General features: G+C 40.0%; 1 protein-coding gene across 4 annotated transcripts; it reads right to left on the reverse strand.

Annotated features, from left to right (window-relative positions):
* Positions 1–286: 286 nt before the first annotated feature.
* LOC114144043 (bromodomain-containing protein 4-like) lies at positions 287–21822 on the reverse strand. Of its 4 annotated transcripts, XM_028016497.1 has the most exons (23): positions 21741–21822; positions 19135–19286; positions 17482–17618; positions 15420–15660; positions 15233–15325; positions 14358–14495; positions 13932–14064; positions 12282–12793; positions 11826–12197; positions 10742–10870; positions 8577–8798; positions 7362–7582; positions 7184–7284; positions 6685–6924; positions 5735–5824; positions 5228–5623; positions 4308–4913; positions 3123–3223; positions 2922–3042; positions 1974–2110; positions 1688–1878; positions 1171–1408; positions 287–1082 (listed from the first exon to the last, which is right to left on the reverse strand). In XM_028016497.1, the coding sequence occupies exons 4-23, from the start codon at positions 15546–15548 to the stop codon at positions 1014–1016; spliced, it is 4239 nt and encodes a 1412-aa protein (XP_027872298.1). In that variant the 5' UTR covers positions 15549–15660; positions 17482–17618; positions 19135–19286; positions 21741–21822; the 3' UTR covers positions 287–1013. The 4 variants fall into 4 exon arrangements, with proteins under 4 accessions (XP_027872298.1, XP_027872300.1, XP_027872297.1 ...); XM_028016499.1 differs by lacking the exon at positions 17482–17618 and having other exon boundaries at positions 5735–5821; XM_028016496.1 differs by lacking the exon at positions 17482–17618.
* Between the last annotated feature and the right edge of the window lie 909 nt (positions 21823–22731).

The raw sequence follows: 22731 nt of genomic DNA on the forward strand, positions 1-22731 counted from the left end.
TAAGAAAAAAAAACAAACAAACAAACCACAAAACAAAAACTGAAAATGTGAGAATAAGACAGACGAAACAATCCTCTCAATAGAATCATAAAAAAGTGTTTGTTTTTTTTTTTGTTGTTTTTCTTCTTTACAGTAAAGCCTACAAAATCAAAACCATAGCTCAGAGATGAACACAGACACGAGCTTTGCTCTCCACAAACGACATCCCTCTCATATTCTTCAATGACTTATTTCTATTTTTGTCATATATAATATATATATTTGTGTATCTATTTTTATATATATATATTTATATATATATATAATATGTATAATTTGTAGGGCGTGATTAGTTTACAGGCCGGAGCGCTAAGGCAAGGGACGCACTTTGAAAACTTTTGAAACATGGTTGCTTCTTCCGTGGTCACTCCTGATTGTTGCAGAGGGGGAAGTGGGAGGTGAAAGGAGGTCTTATAAAAAAAACAAAAACAAAGAAAACACACCGTATCCTGAGAAAACAATAAGCTTCTAAATGATAGCTGACGAAAACCTTACAAACTCAACCACAAGAGTCCAGATTCCCCCAGCGAAAATCTGAGGGGAGAGGAGAAAAGTAAAAGCAAAGCAGGCTGTTCTATTTGTTCTCCTGTTAGCTACAGTTCCCCAGAAATAAAAAAAAAAAAGAAAGAAATTGCTCCAGTTTATAATTTAACATAATGAAGAAGATTCAATTTCGATTCTCTGCTAAAAGTTTCAGACTGCTTATCCCGTCGTCCTTGGAGATCAACAAGTAACCAATGAACTTCAAGCAGGAAACCCGGGGTGGAGAAAAGCCGTTTCTCTACGTTCCCAATCACAACAAGCTAACGGGGCGGAGAGGTTTCTGCTAGGTCCGGTCGATGATGTGGGTTTGTGTCGACGGCGGCAACCATGCATCTCAGAGCTCTGTTTCTCGTGACGCTTGTACATTTGCAAACGTAACTTATCGTGTCCTCGTCTCGTGCTTTTTTTTGTTTTGCTTTGTTTTTTCCTTTTCAGAAAAGACTCTCCTCGAAAATCGCCATCAGGTCGCTCTGGAAATTGATGTCGATGTTGTCCGCCATCTGCAGAGAAAACCGAATAGGTAAAAGGAGGAAAAAACGCAATTTAAAGAAAAAATATGAGACACAAACAAAAAGCAAAAGTGCGTACGGCCTCTCTGAAGCGCCGGTCCCGTTCGCGGAGGCGCTCCCGGTCCCTCTGCTGGTCCAGAGCGCTGTGTGCTGCAGCTGCTGCCGCGGGCGGAGGGGGCGGAGCTTGTTGTTTGGCTGGAGCCGGGGAAGGCTGAGGGGAGTGAGTGGGCGGAGAGGAGACGGGTGGAGGGGTTGGAGCGAGGGGCGACTGTCGCCCTCGGCGACTGTGCTCCGTCGTCGTGTCGTCGTCGTCGCGGCTGTGACACGGAAACAGGAAGCAGCGTTATGTTTTTATTTGATCAAGTTCATGTTTGTACCTGGTACCACTTTTCAAAACGATGCGAAATTAAGCCAAGCAACACAAAAACGTTTTGTAAGGAAATGAAAACTTTTTGCGTGGGAATGCAAAAGAACAACATTTCCTCACCTCCCCTATGGGGCGCTTCTTTTTTTTTTTGCCAATTCTGAGCCATTTCTTTATCATCTGGAGTGAGCTGCTTTCTGTGCACTCATCTCCGTATGTCCCTCCTACTTACCGTAGCATCTCCTGCACTCTCTTGGCCTGCTCCGCCTGGGCTTTCAGCTGTCTCTCCCGCTCCTCCTTCTCCATGGCGACGCGCTTGTAGCGCTCGAAGCTGTCGCTGGACGAGCGCAGCGATGACGTCGGTGCAGACTGGGCGCGATGAGCCAGGCTGACCCAGGAGCCCATGTTCTTTAGTTTCACATCCTGGGACAGAAACACAGCAAGATCAGTGGGAAATAAAGACAGTTTTATTGGGTGTGGCACAATTTCATTTATTTATTTTGTATTTTTCTGCGTACCGGTGTCTTTTTGGGTGTGATGGGGGTCTTGGGTTCTTGCTTGATTTTGTTCTCCGGTTGGGAGGCGGGCGGCGACGGGGAGTTAGGGAGGCGGGAAAAAACGGGACGAGAACCATCCAGCGGCTTTATGTCCAAACCTAAACACACATTTAGGGAGAAATGACGAACCAGAGCAACACCAACTCTTGCAAACTCAAATCTACATTTTTATGGGTTTTCCCCTCAAATTTCCAGATATTTAAGAGTATTAACATTTTAGTTACATTTTATTAACATTTTAGCACCTTTACACACCATTTAATTTGAAACACAATGCTTATGTTGTCTTCAGATTAGGACTGCAACTAATTAATTATTTTCGTAATCGACTATTCCATAATATGACGATTAATCTATTAATCGGATAAAAAAAATTGTTTTCTTTTAACTACATAGGACGACTTTTTTTAATACAATATTATAAATACATTAAAGTATGCAAACAAACAATTCAGTTCCCTTTTTAAATAAAAAATAAAGAAATCAACATTTCATTGCCTAGAATGCAACCAGAGGAACGTAAATCTATGCCACCAGAGGAGTTTTGGGGAAAATATGTTTACAGATGAAGAATTTTTAACATCTCGAAAGCAAAATGTACAAATGTTTTGTACAATTTTGGCTCAATCCTCTCTATGTTGCTTTTCCAGCAACTTTTTCTTAGTCTGTGTAATCCAGATAACGATTAATCAATTATTAAATTAGTCGATTAATCCGTTTAATCGTTTCAGGCCTACTCCAGATTTGAGTATTAAAGGGATATTGCACTTTTTAAAAAGTGCTTGGACTCAGATCTGCTTCATTTTGACATCCATAAAACTTAGACATTTAAAATTGTCTCTGGATTTGACCAATCTTACAGAAACGCCGTTTTATCCTTCCTTAGCAGAGAATAAACCTTTCACTCACTGTGTTTGTTGTCGTGTTTGTGTGCGTCTTGGCGGATTGCAGGGCTGAAAGGTGATGAAGGTAGACCTGGAGACTGCGAAGGCTTTTCCTCTTTAACTCCCACCAGGTTGGACCTTTGCTCCTATGCCAAGCCGAATCACACAGAACTCAGTGCAGTCGCCACACATCGACACAGTGACGCAACGTTCCTGATTTGCTTACATGCTTCTTGGCCTGTAAAGGTGACTGCTGTCCCATTGGATGAAACTGAGGCATTTGAGGCGAATGCATCATTAGAGGAGAGGGGCTTTCACGCAGGCAGCCTAAACACAGGGAGCAAGAAGTTCAGTTTATCTACAGCGGAGCTCTCTAGCACCACCGTATGGATGCATACAGGAATGACAACCGTCTTTCAAAGCATAATTACCCCCCCAGGGTGGTTGAAAAAGAAAAATCTGTGTATTTTAAGCAACATTTACACTGAACTTTAACAAAAAAAGCAAACTAACTAAAAGAAACCCAACAACACTAAACAAAAAAAAAATAATCTAGCTACTACATGTAAAAATCCAAACATATGTATCTTATTAGAATCAAGGTCCTGATGTTATTAAGAGCTGTGGAACTTTCCAGCTTAGTGGTGGTAGTATCGCTGGTAGTTTTCAGCTGTTTCAACAAGTTAAAATAAAATAAAACTTCAACCATGTAAAACGTCAGAAAAAGAAAATATTTAAGAAGGAAACCAAACAACCTGCAAAAAACATTGAAGCTCAGTATGATAACTTCAATATTGACCTTTTGAAGTTGTTATGAAAATGCTATATATATATAAAATATGAATTAAAAGAAATTTCATTTCGAAATTTAACGTCTTGAAATTGGGCGTCCGTCACTTTAAGAAGCTCCTGCTCTTTCTGAAACTCCACTTTTAGGAAGTCATCACAACATGGCTCCTCTATTAATCCTTTAGCAAACGTTTTTACCAGCATTTCACTGAGAAATAGTTTGTAGGTCAGTAGATCCGCAGCTCCACCAGGTGTTTGCTAATTGCTGCTGGCTAGTCTGAAGGAGCTGAGTGGTGGAATTGTTCTGTTCTGCTCTGTTGTGTAGAAGCCTGGAAACTGCAGCTCTGAGGAGGAGTTACGTCCTCAAAGGCGGAGCTAGGTCCACCCAGGTGTTTGGAACAGCTGAACGGTTGCCATGGGAGATTAAAGGATTTCTCTAACATGCATGACAGAATCAAAGCAAGGTATGTTTTTGATGAGGGAGTAATACAATCAGCTCAAAATACTGCCCCTTTAATGTTCTCTGAGTAGGAGGCTGCTGAAAGTGAGAATTTGTTCTCAATCAACTTACCTGGTTACATAAAAGTTTAACAAAATTAAAAAAAACTGTTTAATGTGGTACCTTTAGTTGAGAAGGCCTCTGCTGTGTTGTGTGGGGACGGCTGCTGCTGATGCTGGAGCTTCTGCTGCAAGACGGCGCCCTTCAGCTGCTGGGACGCCGCCGCCTGGGAATTCGGGAACAGCTGGGGAACGTGAGCCGGGACGTGTCTCTGCGTCTGGGTGGGCGGTGCCGCCGTCAAGCCCTGCGTGTGTATCGACTGCAGGAGCTGGGAAGCGGCCTGCCCGGGCGAGTGTGTGTGCAGCGGCTGCAGCTGCGGCGGCATGGTGGACCGGGGCTGCAGCGACTGCAGCAGGTTATGAACCTGGCTGAGCGGTGGCGTCTCGGAGCTGTTCGGCACAGGCTCTTCGTCGTCCTCCAGCAAAGCCTGAGGAGGTTGAGCCGAGAGGGTACCCAGGATGCCGTGCGACGGCGGCGACGGTACGCGTGGGCGGTGGACTGGCTGCGGGAGGCTCAAGGGAAGTGTGGGTTGGAGCTGCGCGGGGGTGGAGGGTGGTGGAGGAGGCAGGGTAGGCAGCAAGGATGGAGGAGGCTGCGGCGGTTTGGGCGGAAGAGGCGCGGCGCGGTTGCTAGGTCTGGATGGTTGCTGGGGGAGAGCGTTGTGGAGGGCTGCAAATATGGAAGACAAAGAAAGAGGGGACAACCTTAAAGCGTAATCCAACAATCTATCAAGACATATTCTATTAAAAACGTAGCAATGTGCGGAAATGAGGGTTTCGACTCAGACTGGACGATACGGCAGAGAAGCATATTGCCTTGCATGAAAGAATCAAGGCAACATTCCAGGCATGTTTTTGATGATTGGATAACATTATAACGTGATGAAAAGCTCAAAAATGTTGAATTTACATAAAACTTCCCCTTTAAAGGATAATTTAGGCTGCTATGTGGATATGCTTAAGCCGCAGTTTCGAAATACCAACCTGGGGAAGGAACGATGGGATGCTGGTTTAGGAAGGGATGCGTGTCGGTCGGCGTCTGGTTGAGGGGTGCGTTTGCATTCAGCAGGCCCGGGGGTAAAGCTGCCCCTGCGGTGGCAACGGCGGCGCCGGACTCTGCGTTTGACTCGGTCAGGTGGGAATTCATGAAATGTGCCAGAGGGTCGAATCCCGAGGACAGCAGCTGAGACGAGTCCAGCGGCGGGACAGAGGGAGCGGATACAAACGGGGGCTTGGGCTGGAACAGCTGGGGTTGTGTTTGAGGCGCGGGGGCGACTGGGAGCATCCCAATGGGAGGAAGAGGAGGGGGGAGCGGCTGGTGGTTCCCTCTCTTGGAGTCCTTGTTGGGTAACGTCTTCTTCTGTTGCTTGGGAACCAGCCCTGTAGACACGAGACAAATGAGATTCAAGAGAGGACGAAAGACAACATTTTCAGGCTGAATAATTGAGGGTGCCAATCAGTAAAAACACAGAAGTGAAGTAAAGACACTACCATTCTCAGAGTCCTCGCTGTCTGAGGAGTCACTGCTGCCTGAAGATGAAGATCCTGTCTTTACCTTGGTCATTTCCAGAGATTTCTCTACTGCAACAAAAGCCATCAAACTTTTACAACTTCAGCAAAACAAGACAAGTATTTAATGTCCATATCAGATTGGCACAATCACAACAAATCCTAAATTGAACTGTGTTTAAATAAGCCGTACAGAACAAAATAATTCATAATTCAGCGGTGTAAGTATTGTAGATTTTGAATCAGAGTCGATCAAAGACAGTTCAGTTTTAATTAATAAATGTAAAGTGAAGACTGTACTGTGCCAAATGAACCAAACCATTTGGAAAAACCTGTTCCCCTCCTCGCCTGTGGAGGCGCTGCACCGAAAACCACTGAGGGAAGCGAGACTGAGTGCAACTTCTTTCCTCAAAAAATGTAAACAAAAATGGCGAGGCGTCAGATTTTAGCGGTTGTAGGATTTTGCTTTTGTCGTTGGCAAAAGACCATAAGCCACTTGATAATCAATTTTATCAATTCAACAATTTTTTGTTTGTTTTTGAAGATTCAATTCTAGAAAATTGTGGATATTTTTCACCACTGCATTCATTGAGTTTCTATAATTCAGAGTGATGTCAGCACACCGTGGGCCGCCATCTTGTTTGACAACCTTGTTTTGCAATTTCTAATTATTTGGACTTTGAACAGACAGAAGGGATGACTGAAACAAAAACCACTTCTTTGAAAATATTTTCTGTCATTTGCAATTTCTTTTTAAGAAAGTGAGAGAAAAAAACCCCTGACTAAAGAAATAAAAAAAAGGAAATCAGATACTTATTTTTAAAACATATCGCCCAGACAAACTCTTGACAACAGAGTTAATGCTGCCTGTGCCCACAGAACGGGTTTCTGATGTCCATCTTTTTCAACCAGAACTTCGTTCCAAAACCCACCTGATGGTTTTTTCTTCTTCTTGAGGCAGCCAGAAACGTATTTCTCCAGCTCCCGCAGCGTAGACGGCTTCAGGGTCTCAAAGTCGATCTCGATCTCATCGGGGTTCGAGTTTTTCAGCGACGGCTCCCTCGTCTGGATTATGTGCACGACTCGGCCGAGCTTGTCGCCGGGCAGTTTGTTGATGTCCAGGCTCAGCTGGCGCTTCTCTTCGTACGACATCGGCTTGCAAGAGCCAAGATCTGAAGAAGAAAAAAAACAAAACATTACAGAGGTTTACACTGAGTCTTTGATTAACCACAAATAAGAATTTATATATTTTATGTTCATTTTAAAATGTAAAAAAATACTTTAGATATAAATTTATACAAGCTTGTTAGGTGAAACTGGATGGGACAATGGGACAGAAATGAGTCTGGAAATGTAAATATTTGCATGAAGACATATTCTGGATGTTTCCAGAAGCAGTCATGCTTCGCCTCTGCTCCGTATTAAACACACCGATGTCGTCCTCCGCTTCCAGAGAAGCTGAAGGCAGAAGAGCGATGGGTCCTGACGGAGGGGGCGGAGCTGGCCGGCTGTTTTTGACGTCTTCTTTCTTACTGCGATGGACAAATGATTGATTTAGTCCGACTTCAAGCGGAGACATCGTGACTGAATTCTGCAAAGGAAAACGTACCTGGGCTTCTTCTTCTTCTCCTTTATCGTGACGGGATCTTTACTCTTGCTTTTTTTAGAAGTCGGAAGCATCGCGGGAGGAGAGGTTTCTGCGGGTTCCTCAGCTTCCTGCTTCTTTTTATGCTTCTCCTTCTTCTTCTCCTTCTTGTCTCTCTCTTTCTTCTTGGGCTTGCTGGTCGGTGGCTGGGAGAGCGCCGCCAGCTGCTCATGAACAGCTTTAAGCTAGGAGGTTCAAAAACACACACATTAGGTCAGAAAACACCACAAGATGTGAATAATCCCCTCTGTGGTTGTGTAAAGCCAGCCTCCATCCTCTAACCCAGGGACGGCCAAAGAATGTTCCTGACTGAATTCAACTGATGACATTTGTTGCGAACTGGTGGAATATAAATGAATTGAAGTGATTTGAATTCAGGAATACCACAAATTTAGCCTGACAGCTCAGACGGTCGATGCATATAGAAATATAGAACAAATGTTAGGGTTAAATTTTCACTGCCTGACCCCTCCCCCCAAATAAAAGAAAAAATGAAAAATTGAAATTTTTTGAAAAATTGAAAAAGTATTGGCCTTTAACTTGGAAATGAATAAAACCAGAAGCATCCAGTGATTTTAGCTGAAAACCCAAGTAAAATAAGAGTGAACAATTTTCTAACGTTGCAGAAAATACACAAAACAAATCTAGACAAAGATATTCAACCTGAAACATGCAAGAAAAAATATGTTTGTTTTTTTTAATAACCTTATCAGAACCTATTAAGATAAATCTAACTGGATAATAAATAAACTACTGCGATTGTATTGCTGTTTTGAGACCACTATATTCAGTAAATATATTGATAATGGCATAATAATGCAAGTTCTAACTCAAATACTACCAAGCATAATTTTATAAAAAAAACACTCAACCCTGGAATTCAGTTTATTTTAAAAATCCAAAATATTCAGAAATATCTTGGACAAATATATTGTAAAATACAATAAGTAAAGCAGAAAAAACCCCACATAAAACCATAAATAAAAGGAACTAAGAAGTCTAAGTAAACATAATTCAGACAACATTGATCATCAGAATCAAATTTGAGCTCATTTTAATTTATCATGTGATTAATTGCTTGTTGCAACAGGCTTACCGAAAATCATAAATAGTTTTGACATTTTAATGTACAAAAAAAAACAAAACAAAAAAACAAAGGTTGGACAGCACCGTTCTGACCTGCTCCTGCAGCTCGGCCAGTCGCTGCTGTCGTTCCTGTTCCGAGTCTCCTCTGGACGACTCGGAGTCGGAGGAACTCGAGCTGTCGTTTTCCGACGCAGCAGACGTAGGAGGGGCTTGTCGAGTGGGGGGGACGGAGAGGAGGGCCGACGACGGCGTGGGGACCGGCGTGGGCCCTTCGGACTCGTCTGGCATTTTGGCGAAGCGCATCTCGAACACGTCCTGTTGGTGGAGGACAGCAGCAGAAACTGTCAGGTCAAAAAGTTTCCCACTTCAAGACAACTCGTCTCAGACGGACTGAGGACGTTTTGTTTATTATAAATCCTAAAGTGTTAACATGATTTCTGGATGTCAGATCAGAAGAGAGGCACCGATCTGATATTAATATCTGTATCGGTCCAGATACTGAAATAAATTCCAGATCTCAGTGACTATGTGCCTGATCCACAAGGCCAGATCTATTCAGTCTAACTCTATGCTTTGTGCTCTGCGTGACATCATGCTTTATTATTTACATTATATTTAAATGTTCTAATTGCACATTCTGAACCATTTGAATTAAGGTTTGTTGCAGTTTATCGTTACATGTTTGACCAAGACATTCAACCCATCATTTTTGTCATTTTAAGTTACTTTATTATTTATTTTACATGGGCTATTTTACTCCTATTTGCACTGGCTAAACAAATTAAAGTTGTGTCATTTTTACATGTTTGACCGAGTTTGTGAAACTATTGGTGTACTGATGAAGAGTTAATAAATAACTTTGTAATGTTTTCTTTTTCTTATAATTTGAGTAAATTCAGCACTTTTTCTCTGTATCAGACTGACTGATACTGAACCTCAAATATCGGTATTGGAAGTTTAAAAAAGTGGATCGTTAGAGATCTGTAAAGAAATTAAAACTAAATTGTAACATTAAATGTTCTAATAAATAACTGTCTTGTTTTCTCCTGTGGCCATCCTGCTTGCTTCCACAAGGTGGCGTTAAAGCATCAGATTGTAGCAGATTGGTGCTACGTTGTGCTTTTGAAATAAAATGTTATGGATTCATTAAAAACAATACACAAAAAATTAAAGCTTCCACAAACATCTATGCAGAAATTCTTGAAAATAAAAATGAAACCCAGTGAAGAAATGAGGTGAAGTCAGTGCAGCGCAAGTAAAGATGAACGGGGGAACTGGGCTGCAAACGGAATCAGAGGATTTTCAGCTTGAATATTTTATGTTTCTTCTTTTATGGTTAACATAGGTTGAGACAGTTTTCCTACAAAGTACTGTGTGGAGAGAATGTGTTCACTTTCTGGGCGACTACATCAAAACAAACATGGTAGATGGAGCATCTAATTAACATCTAATAAGGAATTAAACCATTTTAATGTTGAATGTTTTGAAGTTGAAACTGCAGCAGAGTGCAGGTGAAACAGAAAAAACCCCAACATGAGTCGTTTGTCTCTTGAAAGTGTTTAAAGTTCAAGTTAGACCGATCGTCTGCTACAGTTTCCTGTTATCGTGTTAGTTTGTGTATATATGCACGAAAACCCAAAATAAATTTCTACGTCTCTCTTTAATAACATTTATTAGTGTAGATAATGTGCATGTCATTCAAATTTCACAAGCAACATTGTAAAATAATTTTTTCTTTGGAGTTTCACTCCAACGAGAGATTTATTACTTGTTCATTTCCAGTTAAGCCTCATACTTTTTTGACAATTTGAGTCTCTAGGATTTTTATTTTTAAATACCCATTACACTGAAATGCACATATTTATTTGTGTCAAGCTGCAATGGTGCTTTTCACATATAAGTCACTTTTTAAAGAGTAAAGTTTAGTGTACATTTTATCTTGTGGGATAGAAAAATGAATTCACTTTGTAAAAAAATAGATTGAAATAAAAAGCAGTCTTAAACAGGAAAAAACAAACGTGTAGAATACCTTGATTATTTTAAAAATGAGCCAACAGATTACCGTTTTGAAAATAACTATTAGTGGTGATGTCACCAGAAATAATGCGAACAGAACATTTTTTCCCGCAAAATCAAGTAGCAGCACATTGTAAGTTGTGTTTGTCTGGAGTCTTTCAGATTTTTTGATTTTTTAAAATCAGATGAATAAATTCATAATGCCTGATTTTTTTCTCTTCCCTGCGTGCGGCTGTATTTACCTGTAATTTACGCGCCATGGAAACAACGTCGTGATCTGGAGGATTGTACTTGTAACAGTTGGAGAACATCAACCGGACGTCTGCAGCGAACTCCTCTGCGTCTCTGTACTGCCTGTTATCCAGCTTTTTCTGAAGGAGACAAAAACCATTTAAAATGATTGAAATACTTAGGATAAAACATTTAAAAATATTATTTGATTCAAATTAATGTATAACTAAGATTATGAGTCAACGGAAATTCACACAGTCTAACATTAAATCTATCAAATCTAATCAAATTTCTGTTTTAGGTCATTTAGAATTGTGAAATTATTTATACAAACTCAAATTATTCAGTACTTTTTCTATATAGTCATTTTGGATTAAAATGAGATTAATTACAAACCCTGCAATTAACTTAATTGAGTCCCACCAATAGAATCAACCAATAAGTAAGTTCCAAAGCCTTGACATCATAGTTGGGCTTTCACAAATTATTCAAAGGGGTACATAAGTAGTACATAATCTCTAAATTTGAAAAATATTTTAAGTAGTTTAAAAACATATTCCAGTCGTTGACAAATAGAAATAAGTTTGATTCTCCTCACACACCTTAAGCAGTGTGTTTTAATGTCAGACACCAACTGCGTTTCCATTCACTATATAGTTGCACAAAGAAATTTGCTTAATGGAAACATGACAATTTAGAAAAAAACGTTTTGATACAAAGTTTTTTTGCACTAGAATGAGGTGGTTTTTCAGCTGTGATGACATTAACGTATTTTGCAAAACCTGAATTGGAAACAATTTTTCACATCACACGAGTCATGTGATCAACAACCAGATGTTGCTACTGGAGGAAACAAAGAAGAAGACGACAGGAAGTGGTAGGAGCATGATGACGCGATGAATTAGTTCGCGACATTAGCGAAATATCAACCAAGTTCTGCACACATTTGTAATGGAAACGCAGCTAATGATAATGTCTTTTCTTATACAGTATGTAAATATCTGGATTAAACTGTACAAAGCTGATTCACTCCATCCTAAAACGTTATTGCACAAGTATCCCCAGACTTTAAAAAAAATAATAAAAAGAGGTCACCTTGATGGTGCTGAGATCCATTGGGTGCTTGATGATGTCGTGGTAGTCGTGCAGGCCCAGAGATTTGGCGTCGACGGGTTTGTGAAAAGGCCAGGCGTACGCCATGTGCTTCTTGGACAGCATCTCTCTAACGAGTCGTGCACAGAAGCGGAGCTGATCCTGGCGCTTGGACGTCGCCGTAGCGCCCATCTCCAGGCCTCCACCCATGTGATGTTGGGAGTCCGGCTGCAACGAGTCCCGTTTGGGCTGCTTCGACGGGCGGGCGCTGTCTCGGCGAGGCCGGGTCACGTCGGACACTGGGGGCGACTCGCTTAGCTGGTCGTTGGCGGTGGGGGTGGTGGTGTCCGCTTTCCTCTTCTGGCTTTTCTTTTGCTGTTGACGTGGAGTTGGGGTTTTCCGTCAGAACAGAAATATTTAGATGCATGTAACACAATGAAATGTGGAGTCATTGGTTACCTTGATGAGGGCCGGGGAACTCTGCAGCACCGGTGGAGGATGGAGGCCTGGGTGCGTCATGACTAGAGGGGGGACAGACGTCATGCCTGGGCCTAGGACGTCTGGGGTAGAGAGGGCAAACTGGGGTCCAAGATGTGAAGCGTGATTTGTGGGTGTGGGAGGCACCCGCGGGTGTTGTGTCTGGATTTGGGAGAGGGCTAAAGGCTGGACTAAAGGCTGGGCTAAAGTCTGCGGTACGGTTTGGGGTAATGGTTGAGATAAGGACTGAATTAAGGGTTGGGTTAAGGGCAGGGTTAAGGGCAGGGTTAAGGGCTGGGTTAAGGGCTGGACGAGGGGCTGAGGTAAAGGTTGGGTTAAGGGCTGGACGAGGGGCTGAGGTAAAGGTTGGGTTAAGGGGAGGGTTGGTGTGCCACGGGTGTGTGGAGTGGTTGAGGGCGATGAAAAGCCTCTCGTATGCGGGGTCGTTGACGGAGAGGATGAGTCTTGGCCTGAATCCGACATAGTCATCAGAGCTGGAACGAAGGATGGATGTGTGAGGACAAGAGGGAAGAGAAATAAAAAATGGAGTGCTGTTTTCAGGGTTCCTACAGCTTAAGGCAAGTTAAATTTAAGACTTTTTAATGCCACTTTAAATAACATTTAAGACAAACTTCACAGTAAACACAAATGGAAAAAAAAAAACCACCCAAGTAAGCAAATATTTCCTCCAAGGTTTCCCCCAGAAAACCTGCTAAGCCCGGCGGTCGGGGCGCTCGGCAGTCATTCATCCAGCAGGCCGTTGTGTTTTTGAGTTAAAAAATGTTTAAAGTTGACAAGAAATTTAAAAATATCACTTGATAATCATGTGTTATTGAAAGATTAATGCCTGAACACCATCTATAAAATCTTAAAAAATGCAAACATTTTAAAAAGACTTAAATAAATAAGCAATGCTAAGCCTGTTAGGGGCACAAGTAAAGCCTGGTAGCCCGCCAGGCTTATAATACACTGGGGGAAACCCCTTCCTCCTTGCTTTTTTAACATGAGGCTGGGCAATTTGGCTGAAAAGCATAGCACGAAATAAACGTTTAATCAGTCAATAGATAACTATTGATTAGTTTTTTTCATTTAAATATTTGAAATACATCCCAGTGAAGACCAGCGTCCTGGCTCTGATTGGATGTTTCTAGTTACCACTGGGAGCAACGTGAGAAGGCAGAGAAGCTCAATTTTTCAGAGATTATCTGTCTCCTGCCATACCATCACAAATTAGGGACAGTTTCAACAAATATGTAAAAATATTATTTTATAAAAGTTACATACTGCAGCTTTAAGGCCTTATTTTTAGATCGATGAATTCAATGCCTGTCAAGACTTTTTAGGATCAGCGGGAACCCTGTGTTTTACACATGTAAGACAAATGACATCATTTCAAATAACAGGAAATTACAGACCTGAAGCGTTTCAAACAAACAAAACCTGATTTAACCATTAGAATTTTGTTCCACAAAGGCAAATTTAAGCCTGTATGTGTCCTGACAAGCTTAACGAGTGAGGTTAGCACCATTTACACATCAATGAAAACAAGTCTTCTCAGCTACTTTCCATGTTACATCTGCCAGAAATCAAATGTTTGTGATTAAATGTGTATTTGAAGATAAATCTACTCACAGGGCTCACGCCTCCCTACACGACGACCCTTATTGACCACGGCAATCTCCGCCTCTTCCTGCGGCATCTCTGTGATCTTCTGCAGGAAGAGCTTTTCCAAAGCCTCGGCCATAAGGACGATATCATCCCCAGGCTGAAGAAGTGAGAGACGATATAAAAACCAGAGCGCATTTCAGACTGAAAGCATACTTTTACAATGAAATCCAAACACATACATTGAGATTTGGGGTTGCGAAGTGACAAAAGGTTTATAAATGGAACAATTTTGCAAGATATTGTGTGGTATACAAACTTATTCTTAAATGTTTTTTGAAACTTTGCTCATAACAGATGAACTAAAGCCCTGTTTTTCTGTAATTTAAAAAAAGAACACAATGTGTCGCTCGTGAAGGTTAAGGGTGATTTCAGAATGTGAGCTTGGCTAACCTTGTTGTAGATGTAGCAGTTTGTGAACATTGTGTTGAAGTCTTGGATACACTCCTGGGCATTCCAGTAGTAGTTGTTCTCCAGACGTTTCTTTATGGTGCCCATGTCCATAGGACTCCTTATTATCTTGTAGTAGTCCTTTGGGGGAAACAAACAGGAGAAAAGTAAAGAAATTGACAACTCTGTGTAAGGTGGACTGATGAATTCCAAATTAAATTACGATTAAAAACCGTCCATATTATCAGGATTGTTACTGTTACTATTTTCTCCACTGTATGTTCAATTGGAGTAGTAATTCATTTGAAAATATGATTAAATGCAGTTACTTTGTGCAGTTTAATAGTACAAATCATATTTCTTAATGTGACTAGTGTCCTAAAGAAGCATATTACAAATGGGAATGTTTTTCCAAGAGCAGTATTTGTGTTTGTGGGGTTATAATTGCTGTAACACAGTCGCAGCCACACAGTAACCTACATGAAAAAGTAGTAATAAATTGTTCTTATTGCCACTTTTATTGTTATCAAAAAAGTACCACAAAATATAATAAAACCGAGTCCATATTGCCTTGTTTATAAATTGATCAATTAAACTAATTGTCCACTAAAACTAAAAGCTTCCACTATATATTTTCACAATTATTAATCCAAAATAAAAGTCCAACTACTACAGGAACAAAAACAAGATCAAAGTAGTCATATTTATACCTATACCAACAAACTAATCTGTTTTCAGCTAATTATTTAAGTTACTTTAATCTTTCAATTCTGATTTGTTTATGAGTAGAAGCCATCTACTTGGCAGCAGCTTCTGTGGCAACACTGGCTATACGTCGCGACTTCAAGTACGTAAAAAATAAAGAAAACACGACTCACAGGCAAATTAAGTTTCATTGCGTCTACAGGTGCTTGGAAGGGCCATGCAAACTGGTGTTTCCATAATGTCTTCAACACCACTTTAAGCAGGTACTGAAAAGAGCACAGACAAAACAAAAAGAAAATTATTGGTTCGAGGGGAACTGCAGGCCAATGGGGACATGAAGACGAGCTGAAGTGAAGCTACCTGTAGCTGGTTGGTCTGTCGTTTGGGTCTGGAAGGGTTCCATGTTTCTGGAGGAGGAGGGTTGAAGGGGAGAGGCGGCGTGGCGGGAGGGAGGTGCTGGCTGCTGCCCGCCTCCAGTCCGTCTCCCATCACAGCAGAGGGTTGCAGTGAGCGAGCAGACAGGTGAGATGTGTTGGACCTGGCAGGGGCAGGTTGTAGTGGGGGGAACCCCCTCAGGCCATTACATTCCTCCTTTGACCCTCTGAAAGGACGATTGTGAAACAACATCAAGGGCACTGACGTTGACGGAAAGACGCAAAACTAACAGAAAGCCAACGCTTGAGCAGATATTTTAATAATTTACTGCTGGTTTTCTGCTCAAAACTTAAAGGCTTCTGACGACAGAAACAAAAAGCCTCAACTTTCTGAGGAAAAGGCAACAACTTGGAGCTAGAAACTGCAGCTAACTTTGTCTTTATGTACTTTGTGTTTCATCAATTAACAAGATTAAAGAAAATGACAAAATAAAAGCTGTGAACTTTTTAAACTTCACTAAAAAGTGCTGATTATAAGTAGAGATGCATCGATCCGATATTAACATCTGTATCAATACAGATATCAAAATAAAGTCTACATTGGGTATTGGTGACATGGTGCCCAATCCAGAAGGGTGGATCTATACAATCTAATTCTATGCTTTATGCTCTGAGTGACGTCATGCATTATTATTTATTTTACATTACATTTATAATTTTTAATTACACTTTCTGAACCATTTGAAAGAAGGTTTGTTGCAGTTTATTTTTTACCTGTTGCTTTAGTCAGTTTCAGTTTATTATATATTTTAGATTGGCTGTTCTTCTCCTAATTGCACTAATCGAGTGAACAAATTAAAGTTATGTTTTTACATGTTTGATCAAGCTTGTGAATCTGTTTGTGTATTTAAGTGTGCTGTACTGGCGCAGAGCTAGCAAATGAATTTTTAATTCGGTACATTTATGTCTGTATTAAAAACAACACAAACCCCCCCCCACGTCAATTCACCACTGTTTTTCTGTATTGGATCGGCCGATATTAAACCTCAGATGTCTGTATCGGTATGGGATGTAAAAAAAAAACAAAAACAAAAAAAATGGTGAATCAGTGGAACCCTACTAACAAATATTACTGCTGGTTTGGACACAAGCATGTAAATACAGCTTCGACTCCAGATAAAATGCAAACACAAGACAATAATGTCAGTAACCGTAATTTCAACTTCGCCAAAAAAAACAACAAAAAAGCAGCACAAAGTTTCATTGTGCATAAAGCATGGCACAAACTCACAGAATGTATTATTTGTAAAAAGCAAGGGTGAATTCTGATTATCCTCCTCCACCCAAAAAAACCCCAAAACAAAACAAACAAAACTGCAGTGTTACCCAAACACTTCAATAAAACCTCCAAGCTGCCACATGAGGCAGTGACAGCCCTATGCTGGTCCACTTATATATATATATACATATACACATATTAACATAAATTCTATAAAAAACATTTTTCTTTTATTCTGGCAGTGTTGGCAACATTTTTTTGTGTGCTAAAAACAAGAGTATTTTTATACTTTCTTCTTTATTGTTTCGTTTTGTTCTTATGATCTCATAAGAAGATCATAGGAGTATGATCTTCTTAGAATAATAGATATAGAAATATAGATATAGAATAATAACAGATGTGGTTCCATTTAAATCAAATATTTTGAATTCTGTTCAATCATTCAAGAAGTTAGCAAACAGAATTGATTTCAGTAATTCTAAATGATCTCCAACAGGCATTTAATCCTATTAAACAGTCAGTAAAGAAAATGTTTGTGTATATATGTATGTAAATATCTCATTTCTACTGTATGAGGTGAGCTATCATCTCATCTGGTTTACAAGTCTGGTTTGATGGGTAAACCAGACATGGTTTACACGTCATATATAGTTACACGTGGTTTGATTATGTGTCAAACCAAACGTGTAGTCTGGTATGAAGGTGTGATGCAGAGACGTCACAAAAGTGTGTATGAGCGGCTGATCGGCTGATTTAAAACGTAACACACCGGGACTAATGCAGCGGAGTGCGCCACGCGCCTCATTTCTTTCCATAAAGATACGGTTGACTTGTTGAGGTGACGTGCACCTATAGATCAGACCGCCGGACCTCAACCAATGGTAGTTTCTTCAGTAAAGGTGACGCCTGGAAGTGGAAATAAAAAATAAATAAAAAATCGAGAGGGAGTAACACGTCACCGATGGGGTTTAAACTTTTTAACATTTTTAGACACAGATTTTACATGTAGTGCTCTAAACCCAGTCTGCTGACTTCCACTCTGCATCCATGTGGTTCTGTGATGCCAGCTTTAGATGTGAAAACTCCCATGAGCGCGGAACTCGAGCTTCTCCATTGCCGATTTGTGAAAAGCTGAGGGGAGCTTACTAAAAATTTGATACTTGCAGCTTGCTTTTTGACGTAGTACTAGTGATGTTGCATTAACATGCATAAAAAGTGGCCATATCAGAACAAACCAGCACTAAACAGGCATTAAACTAAATCCAGATGCATTTGGTCTCTCATGCAAAACACCATGCTAAAACTAAATTATTCCATACAAGTCCTCAATCTACAATGGAAATATTTCAAAATTTAAGTGATAAGGTAATGTCAGTATGTTTAATCCGATTTGCTATAGCTTTCAAAATTACAGCAGTAGTGTCTGGCATTCAGAATATTGAATGTGTAAAGCTTTGGAGTTAGTGTTGGTAAGCTTTAGCAGGAAAAGGTAATGTCAACATTTATGCAATTGTTTCATTTAGCTAAAAGGGGCGGTATCATTTATTTTCCAGGCATATAGTGCTATTTTATAGCATAACTATGTTACATCCAGTTGTTATAAAAATGCTTATACATCAAATATGACTTAAAAGAAATTTCACGGATTGAAATTAGGCTTCTGTCTCTTTAAGAAACTCATGCCCTTTCTGAAATTCCACCTTCAGGAAATAATCACAACATTGCTCCTCTATTAACCCTTTAACAGTATTTTGTTTACCAGCATTGCTCTGAGAAGTAGCTCATATAATGAGCTCAAGTTCCACTAACCAGCAGCCAATTGCTGCCAATTGCTGCTGGTTAGTCTGAAGGAGCTGAGAAGCTCAGAAGCTTAGAAACTGCATCTCCGAGGAGGAACCAGTCCTTAAAGGTAGGTCTAGCTCCACCCAGGCATCTTGCGCACCTGCATGGTTGCCATGGGAGATTAAAGGATTTCTCAAACATGCATGAGAGACTCAAGGCAACAATCCAAGTATGTTTTTGATGAGGGAATAAACAATATAACATGATGTAAAGCTTAAAAAAACGTTGATTTTACATAAAACTGTCCCTTTAAAATAAAAACACAGCACTGCTTGGTCTTGGATCAAGCATCAATTCCATGCAGGATTTCCCAGGAGACCACACCATTACAACATTAAGTACTCTGTAACAGCCAGTCGTCATGCCGATGCAACTGAACAGCAAACTTTTAGTTGGCCTGACTAAATCATCAAAGCGAAAACTTTGGACTTCATTAGATGATGCTAGAGATGAAAGCAGAGCTACCTTTTCTGCAGCTTTCAATGTAATACGTTCTAGATCCTCAGATTGTGTAACATCTCCTGCACTTTTGTGTTGCTAATTTTGACCTGATCTGAGAAACGATCTTTGTGAAACTCACATGGTTGATGCTGTGCCGCTGTGGTCTACTCCACTAGTGTAATCATATCTCAGTTGGTGAGGCGGCACCTTTCTGAGGAAACGCGGGATGCTTGTCAGCGACACGCTGTGAGTTCAGGGAAACCACAACACATAGAGAGGCGAGTGTCAAACCTGCGAGAGAGAGACAGACACAAAAGTGAGCGTCCGAGGTCTAAGACGAGACATGTCCAATGTTGTTAAGTAACCAAAGAGAGCAACGCTGAGTTAATCAATGGTGGTGCAATCTAGAGTACATGAAAACAGAATAATTACACGATACTGTGACCAGCAGACCGAGTTGTGTTAGAAAAAAAATCTAATCAGAGTTTTAATTAGACAGGTTTCCTGATAAATACATTAATTTTATTATGCAGCTAAAATCTCTCAATTTCTGAGAGCTCATTTACTTGCTATTGCAAGTTGGAATTTTTAATATCCAATAACAGAACGGGGTAAACATACAATATTAATTAGTGAACATTAAATCCAGTTTCCACCAAAATAGGAACAAACTATTTCATAATTTGACTATAATTTTTACTCCAGTCATTTCTATTTTCAACCACAGTTCTAAAAAGGTATGGCTTCAAAACGATTAACATACTGTTCATTCAGTTATTAAGTCTCATAAAAGTCAAAGTTAAAGTTTGGAGCAGTGGCGACGCTTTGCACTTTGCTCTTCTTTCAATATAGAATCACTATAAAGTAATTTCTCTTGTTCATGAGAAAGACAGGCATCATATTCATCGTTCAAATAACAGGAGTCCCGTCTATTACAGTTATTAGGGCAATCAAAAGATTGCAAGCACAAAATCTGGAGCATTGCGTGTTTTTAGCTTAGAGCAGGTTAGCCAACAATGCCAATCGCCCGGCAAATTAACTAGCATTAGCTTCCGGTTAGGGCTGGATGATATTAAAATGTATAAGTGTGATATTAACATCTTATTATCATTTGTTTGCCGTTGCTCAATGTATATTTTCTCTATGTTCAGTGTCATTCTATAAAATAACAGCAAGCTTGTTTATTTAAATGCTTCAACTACATCAGCAGGTGTTTATTGTACATTTTGATTCAGTCCTCCACTACTGTGTGTGTCATTAAAGGATATTTAAAATGGTCCACTTTTTTGCTGGCCATTTTATGCAACTACTTGTGACTAAAGTAGAATGTAATTCTTTATTTTCAAACATTTTTAGCTCAGAAAAAAACAAAAATTACGGTTATGTATTGTCACAAGAACACTTTGTAAATTATCTCAACAGAAAGCCATTTAATAAGCAATTTAATAATTGTTGGGTGTTTTGACTTTTAAAGTTCACGCTTAGTTTTAAGGTGGAAACATTTTTATTGCTGGAAATGTATAAAAAATAAATATCAAAATTATCCCACAGAATAACCATGATATATGGATTGAATAAACTGGATAAATGATCATTTTCCTTTTATTCTCATGTGGACTTATTTGTGTCTGTAATAAAGATGGCGATGAATCACATTCTAACATTTGTTTTGTATGATTTGGTTTTCATAATTCTACAGATTTCACAATTTCAGCTTTCAACACTGAATTTCATTTTAAAGCTTTAATACACACACAATCTTGGTATCATTTGAAAGTTTTTAATCCTTTTTTCAATAACATACTGTAACTTCAGACCAATATTTTGTTGACCTACAAATGACGATTTTGTCAAAAGGAGACAATTTTGCAAAGTCTAGTCAAATCAGGCATTTTAAGAGCGACAAATTGTGAAATACTCTTAAATTAATAGCACAATGTTTAATATAGCACATAATTTTTAAATATGGTTAGGTTCACAGCGCTACTTAAAAAAATAAAAAAGATTCTACGTTAAAGAATACATTGCGTACTTTAAAGAAGGCCACAACCTCCACACACTGAGGTAATAAAAAAAATACCACCATAATATTTGTCTATAAAAATTCGTAACGCAATCTGACCCAAACAGAGACTTAAAAACCCAGCTTGCTGCAAACCTTTCCTCACTAACCTTCCATGACTGTGGGTCGCCGTGATAAAGTGACAGCTGTGTACGTAAACAGCGTTTTAGAATACCACTCCGACTGCACTGGTGGTATTCACGAACCACCGTACGTCGCCCTTCACACGAGTTTCTGCGCCATAGTGCATAATCTACGCACCCATTAGGACGTAGCTTATGTCACGAATACGGCCTACGGGGCTACAAACAAACAGCCTAGCAGCTAATGGACTAGCGTCCCAGCGACCTGCCGCTAACATGTACACTGACAGCACCGAGTGACACCTGTCACGTAATTCACCTCAACAAAAGTACCCACACGTGGAAGGTACGACACAGGACGTGCACGAGGAGACGAAACCGCACACAAATGCGAGGCAGGACGACATATATCCCGTGTAGCCAAACCGGTACAAGGCCTGCGAGGACGGCTCATGCTCCGCTTGCCGAAGCGCTCACTGACAGCGCGGAAAATACGCCGACGAAGACTATTTTAAACACTTTAGCAGAGCCCCGCAGTCGTACGCCTTCGTTTGATGTGCCGCCGTCATCCAAACGGGACCATTAAAGTCTATTTTTTACCTTGTTCAGTCGCTTGTCAGCGCCCATAGACCTTCCTCGCCCCAAATCCAGAACAAACAGTCCCGTTCGACGTCGATGACGCCAGACGTAAAGGGGGCGGGGCGAATGTGTGTCAGACGAAAATGTCACCTACAGGCTCGCTCCTCCCACTGGTGCGATCACGCAACACCTCGTAACAGCTCCGGTCCGGAAAAAAAGGCTGGCGTAAACTTTACACGAACTGAGCGCCAGATGAAAACTGCCTCAACAATAAATCAACAGCTGCAGATAAATTCCTGAGAGCAAAAGACCAAGCCACAACACAAAAAGTGAATAAACGCATGCTTATATATTTAATTACTCTTATTCACAATTGATGTCACTGTTCCAAGTGACATAAATGCAGATTTGGTTTTGAATCAAATAGCTGACAAAAAAGCTCCTGTAACCCTTATTCAATAAATTCAACTGGTAATGAATTAAAAACATACATTATCATCTCCAGATTGTGATGACTAGAGAATCTAGTTTTATTTTAGCTCAAGGACAAGTTTTCAGTTGTAATTTCACAAAAGAAAAACTATAAACACACATGCTGATTATGCTCTAATAGCCATTATTTAATAAACAAAGACAGTTATGATCCCAACAAATACAAAAGCAATATAATATTGTTAGTAAAAATTTATTTAAAAAAAAAAAATGCACTCATTTTAATTTTTTTTTATTGGAAATTTACACAACAAACCAAATGACCTTGTCCATAGTTGTAAAGAGTGAAAAATGTCTTAAAAACAGATGGAATCCATTTACTAATAAGGTGACATCTGAAGGTAAATTGATCTAGATTTTATTGGAGTATCAGATTAAAAAGAGGCTAATCAATGTGCAATATGCATTTTGGGATAATTCCTTAAAACATTCAACCGTACACTTAATTATATACTACCTCGAGACGATCACCTCAAATCCAAACAACATAATTTTTAATATCAATCGGTCAAACTCAAGC

This window comes from Xiphophorus couchianus, chromosome 5, assembly GCF_001444195.1.
Source record: "Xiphophorus couchianus chromosome 5, X_couchianus-1.0, whole genome shotgun sequence".
Lineage (NCBI taxonomy): Eukaryota > Metazoa > Chordata > Actinopteri > Cyprinodontiformes > Poeciliidae > Xiphophorus > Xiphophorus couchianus.

Bases quoted from the DNA above. Each gene is read 5' to 3' on its own strand.
- LOC114144043 (XM_028016496.1), bottom strand. From the start codon at position 15,548: ATGGGAGACGGACTGGAGGCGGGCAGCAGCCAGCACCTCCCTCCCGCC. The intron at 5,624-5,734 runs GTAGTGTCTTTA...TCGTGTCTACAG, and splicing joins CAGCGAGGACTCTGAGAATG to GGCTGGTTCCCAAGCAACAG. The intron at 2,111-2,921 runs GTGAGTGAAAGG...ATGTGTGTTTAG, and splicing joins CAAACACGACAACAAACACA to GTTTGGACATAAAGCCGCTG.